This window comes from Dromiciops gliroides, chromosome 4 (assembly GCF_019393635.1).
Source record: "Dromiciops gliroides isolate mDroGli1 chromosome 4, mDroGli1.pri, whole genome shotgun sequence".
Classification (NCBI taxonomy): domain Eukaryota; kingdom Metazoa; phylum Chordata; class Mammalia; order Microbiotheria; family Microbiotheriidae; genus Dromiciops; species Dromiciops gliroides.
This window is the reverse complement of record NC_057864.1, coordinates 181,437,396-181,443,167: the sequence shown is the minus strand read 5'-3', so window position 1 is coordinate 181,443,167 and position 5,772 is coordinate 181,437,396. Positions and strand designations below refer to the sequence as shown.

The following is a 5,772-nucleotide window of genomic DNA, read 5'->3' as shown; positions in this document are numbered from 1 at the left end:
CCTAGAACTCTGTCCTTCCTCATTTCCTACTGGCTTCCAAAGGAAGCCTTTGCCAACAACTCTTACTTCTAGTACCTTCCCCCTCTTGAGTATTTCCTATTTATCCTGGCTAGAGCTTGTTTGTATATATTTGTTTACATATTGTCTCCCCTGTTAGACTGAAAGCTTTTCAAGGGCAGACTTTTTGCCTCTTTTTGCATTGCCGGCACTTAGCACAGTGCAGGGAATATAGCAGGTACTTTAAAATGTTTATTGATAGGGCAGCTAGGTGGTGCAGTAGATGAAGCACTGGCCCTGGATTCAGGAGGACCTGAGTTCAAATCCAGCCTCAGATACTTGACACTTACTAGCTGTGTGACCCTGGGCAAGTCACTTAACCCTCATTGCCCTGCAAAAACAAAAACAAAACAAACAAACAAACAAATGTTTATTGATAGACGATCTAACCAAGGCCCTTTTCAACCTGACCTTCAGTGACCCTCAGTTAGTAGAGTGTAAGGAAGTTGTGGGCAGGCACTTTTTCCATTTCTCTCTGTATCCCCACAGTGCCTGCACATAATACAGGCTTAATGAATGTTTACTGAATTGACTTAAGCCCAGTGAGAGAAGCAGGAAATTCCTAATAAGGCTCCCACCACACCTTATCTCACAGCCCCAGGGAGTGTGTGGAAATGAATAGAAATCACCGAGAGTCAGATTTGCTGCAAGAGAACAAGATTTATTGGAGAAGTGATCAAAGGAGCTTGATTACAGTTTAAAAGATGTCAAAGCTGGAAACATGCTAGAAGAGACATCTTACTAGGAAAACAAACAAATGAACAAACAGCTTGCTAGGCCTGGTAGCGACCCTTTTGGGATACAGCATTCATTCGTTCATTCATTAGACGGAGTTTCAGCTGCGTGCAGAATTGAGGTTTCCTCCCTGCTGGTGCCAAGCTGAGGCATCCAGGGGATGCTTACAGGGGTCGTTGCTGGACATGCTCTCTGGAAGAGATGATTTTCCCATCTTTGATCTCCTCGGTGATCGTGCGAATCTGAGTGCTGACCTGGGAACCCGAGTTACAGGGGATGCTTGGGGGGCAGGGCACGCGGACCATGGGCTTGTACTCTGTGGCACAGGGGTGGGCAGGAAGCCTGAGAAAACAGAGCCATCAGAAGGTGAATTTCACATGGTCAAGATTCAGGTAAAACAAAAGTGACAGCTGAGAGATTAGTAAAGGAGAAAGTGCTCCCTCTACAAGAGGGAGATGGGGACTGGGTAAAAGCATTGTTAAAGGATTTATAGTAATGTATATGTGGAATAACTTCTTTTTTCCTTTGTAAAATATAAAACCCCAGATTTCTTGAAGAAGCCTCAAGAGATCTTTGAATCCATTCCCTTGTACCTTGTTCAGAAAGTATTCAGACTCACTCATTGTCTCATCTGTTGGGGATTGGGTTCCTCTAGGTTAGGTGCTATAACTAGGGTAAGACAGCTGGAGCTTTGCTCAAGGTACTAACATCCGTGAACATACTTCCCCTGATTTCACGTTCTTTCTCTAGGAGGATCCTCTCACAGTATCATGTATGCCTTCTGCCTCCTCCCACTCCCTCATTCTCTTTTCAGGGATTATGGGCAAGGAATGGGTAGTATTAAGGGCCAGGGTTCACCAGCCTGCCCTGAGTACCAGAATTTCTAACTACTGCCCCTACCCATGAATTTGGCCTGGTCAGTACCCAGGAACACACACTTACTTGCAGTCTTCTCCCTCCAGCAGACGGCGGTATGTGGCGATCTCTGACTCCAGCCGGGCCTTGACATCCAGGAGCACCTGATATTCCTGGTTCTGCCGCTCTAGGTCACAGCGGATCTCTGCCAGCTGAGCCTCCACGTTGCCAATCAAGCACTGTATCTGGGACAACTGAGAACTGTAGCGGGCCTCTGTTTCTGCCAAAGTAGATTCCAGGGAATTTCGCTGCAAAGAGAAGAAAAGGAAATCTCATTAATTTCATGCTTTATTGTTAGGCCTGTCTATGGAAATTCCATCGGGAAGCCCCTTGGGGACAGGCTAGAAGCTCAGTGGTCACTGAGAAGTTGTTTCCTAGGAATTCTAGGCCAGGATGCTCACCATGCTGTGCTGGGTCTGCAGTTCGATCTCCAGGGCGTTGACATTGCGTTTCAGCTCAATGATCTCTGTCTGGCAGCACTGAAGCTGTTCAGAACTGGACACTACTTGTTGGTTCAGTTCCTCTGTCTACAACAGACACAAGGCATCAGGGCATGGTCAGGAAAGACAACATCCCTCTAAAAATCTCTCTGCTTGCCTCCCCCAGGCACCCACCTGGGTGGTGAACCAGTTTTCCACATCTCTGCGGTTATTCTCCACCAGGGCCTCATACTGGCATCTCATGTCATTCAGGATCTTGTTGAGGTCCACAGGTGGGGCAGCATCCACCTCCACATTGAGCCGGTCTCCAAGCTGACTTCGAAGAATGCTGACTTCCTACAATGAGCAGAATACCAGTTAGTTCTAATTCCTACGCCTGGCCATCTCCACTCCATGGTCCAAACAGAAACATGATGACTTCCCACAGGGACCCTCAGAGGGAAGAACCATTGAAATGTGGAAGATTTAGGTTCAACTTTAGGGACACCTAGGTGGTGTAGTGGAGTCTGGAGTCTGGAGTCAGAAAGACCTGAGTACAAATCTGGCCTCAGATACTTATTAGCTTCACGACCTTAAGCAAGTCCCTTAACCCATTTGCCACAATTTCCCCATCTATAAAATAAGAATAAGAATAGCATCCACCTCATAGGGTTGTTGTGTCAATCAAGTGAGATAATAATTCTAAAGCACTTGGCACAGTACCTGGCACATAGTATGTGTTGCATAAATGTTAGTTGTTGTTATTATTATTATTATTATTATTATTATTAAAGTCCCAATTCTGACATACACTGTCTATTACCCTGATCAGTCAGCCAGTCACCAAGGGTTTAATAAGTATGAGCCAGTCCCTGTGCTAAGCTCTGGGGCTCTTGAGAATCTCACAATCTAATAGCCATTTAATTAACCTTTCAGTGTACTAGACAGGTTTCTAGGACTATGAATTGCAGAGGAGGTACCCACCTGCTTTGGATGAGCCTCACTGGATGAGGAAGTTCCTCACTGGAAGGACCCTATATCAATGAAACCACAATTTCCTCTACCCATCTAGAACTCTAACATGATGGAGCCCAAAGGGAGGTTCTGGACCTTTTTTTGTGTCCTGGATTCCTTTGGAAATCTGGTGAAGCCTATGGAACCCTTCTCAGAATCACGTTTGTTGTTAGAGATCAGTGAAATGAAAGGTCTAATTTTGTCTTCCCATCCAAGTTCCCAGAACCTCTAAAATTTCTCTATAGACCTCAAGTCAAGAAGCCCTGAGTAGGTGAAGCCCCTAACTGCCTCATTCTGGCATCAGCCCCTTTCCAACCTCCTCATGGTTCTTCTTGAGACAGAGCAGCTCCTCCTTCAGGGACTCCAGCTGCATCTCCAGGTCAGCCTTGAACAGGGTCAGCTCATCCAGGATCTTGCGCAGGCCATTGATGTCAGCCTCCACCAGCTGGCGCAGGGACAGCTCAGTCTCATACCTACAATTCAGTTCATCATGCATTTATTAAGTGATTTCCATGCCAGAACCAGGAAAGAGTTACAACATAGGAAGAGGGACTAGGGCTGTGACTTTATTGATAGAGAGAATTCCCAGATGAGCAAAGTCCCTCTGTCAAGGTAGGGGAGCAGCACCTTAGGGTCTTAAAGAGCTACCTGGAGAACCAAGAGGTGAACATGCTTTGCTCAGAATCACATAGCTAATATGTGTCAAGGGCAGAGCTTGAACACAGGTCTTGCTGGTTCCCAGGCAGGCTATCTATTCACAACACCACAACTGTCTCTAGCCAACATAAGGAGCCATACATCACACCAGAAGTCCCGTCTCATAGTCCTTCAGATGAAGTCAGATTTGAACATAAAAACATGATTATATTTTTCATGTAGCTTTTCTCTCTAGATTCTAAAAGGGAGATAGTACTTCCTTTTCCTTTTCCTAAAGGGTCTTAGTGTTTCCTACTTTATAAATCTGTTAGTCCTTGGAAAGGGTGAGAGGGGTAGGGAGGATCATGATAGCCGGAGGAATTCTGAGTCCAGTCTTTTTTTTTCCTCAATCTATCAGCTACCCAAGGCTGTGTGTGAAGGGTGAAGCAAGAGATGAGGGATATTCCCCATTAAGTCCCACTCACTTGGTTCTGAAGTCATCAGCAGCCAGTTTGGCATTATCAATCTGCAGAACTAGCCTGGCATTGTCAGCCTTGGTCAACAGGATCTAGAAGGCAAGAGGCACCACAGAAGTCAGGGCAAAGGATCAAGTTCCAACCCAAGCGCTTCTGAGAGGAAATAGACCATCCGATCTTTCAGATCATAGTCTACTCCCCAGGCCTTTAGCTGTGGCAGCCCTGAGCCCTCCCCTGAGATGCTGAGAAAAGACATCTGTGAAATGGTCACATCAGCTTCAGTAACCCTCAAGATCAACCCCAAGTCAGATATCACTTAGCCTTCACTCAATGGCAACCAATCAAGGAAAATGTAACCAGGCACTGGGGCTAGGCACTGGAGATACAAATATAATGAAAGAAGCCAGTGAGATTACCTGGGAGACAGAGCCCCTACAGTCAGGTTAGCAAGCATTTATTAACCACCCATCACATCCCAGACACCTGTGCTAAGTTCTAGTTTTCTTCTAACTCTTCTGGAAGGACAGACTCCAGCTCCCAGCATATCCCATACAGAGAAGAGGGCTCCATGTTAGGCACATGGCCATTAAGCAATTAGAGTTGCTTTTGTCTGTTACCTTCTGCTGGAGATCCTCAATAGTCTTGAAATAGGACTGATAATCCGGGCAGATGTATGGGATCTGAGACTCATACCACTCCCGGATCTTCTTCTCCAGATCTGAGTTCTCCCGCTCCAGCTGGCGCACTTTCTCCAAGTAGTTAGCCAGGCGGTCATTCAAGAACTGCATGGTCTCCTTCTCATTGCCATTGAAAACCCCTTCACCAAGCCAAAAGCTATTCCCACCAAAGCCAGAGGTGTAGTATCCATTGGACCCATAGGTGTTGGGCAGATAGCTCCCCAGTCCACAGGAGCCCAGCTTAAGAGAGGACACTGACCCGCCACTATAGGAAAGACTCGGGACCCTACAAGAGCCCAGAGAGCGGACAGAAGAGACACGAGAGAAGCCACCACTGGTGCCACAGACTCCTCCCCTGAAAGACCCAGTTGAGAATGTTGGAGTGCAGATTTGGGAAGTCATGATGTAAGGAGAAGAAAACTGCAGTTTAGCTAGAAAGCCCAAGTTCTGAATTCTCCTTCCTCCACAGAGCACTTATATACACTTTCTGTTGGGTGTTGGCATGTTGGCATGTTGGCAAATTGTCTTCTCTTGGGAAACTCTAGTCCCATTTTGGAAGGTTAATCTCATTCATTAGTATGTGATTCTGATAACTATCCGAGATTCCTAGTCTCATAAAAAGAGTTGAATTTGGATTGCTAAGTCAGGACTCTACGTGACTGTCATTCCTTAGTGGAATATGATTTTTATTACCGCTTCAAAGAGTCCTTACATCAGATCCATTAATAGGGAGTGCCTTTATGGGCTAACACACTTGGCTCCTGCTCTCCCTGAGAATGTCTCAATGAACTCCATCACTGTCCCTTGGTCTTATTCTTTCCCTCCTATCTCATCTTCCCCAAA

General features: G+C 46.1%; 1 protein-coding gene across 1 annotated transcript; it reads right to left on the bottom strand.

Annotated features, from left to right (window-relative positions):
* Positions 1 to 956: 956 nt before the first annotated feature.
* Positions 957 to 5,499, bottom strand: LOC122754278 (keratin, type I cuticular Ha6-like). The gene is given in 9 exon segments (XM_044002552.1): positions 957 to 1,134; positions 1,735 to 1,955; positions 2,109 to 2,234; positions 2,322 to 2,483; positions 3,457 to 3,613; positions 4,262 to 4,344; positions 4,870 to 5,361; positions 5,363 to 5,446; positions 5,449 to 5,499. Coding segments are annotated over 9 exon segments (1,554 nt in total).
* Between the last annotated feature and the right edge of the window lie 273 nt (positions 5,500 to 5,772).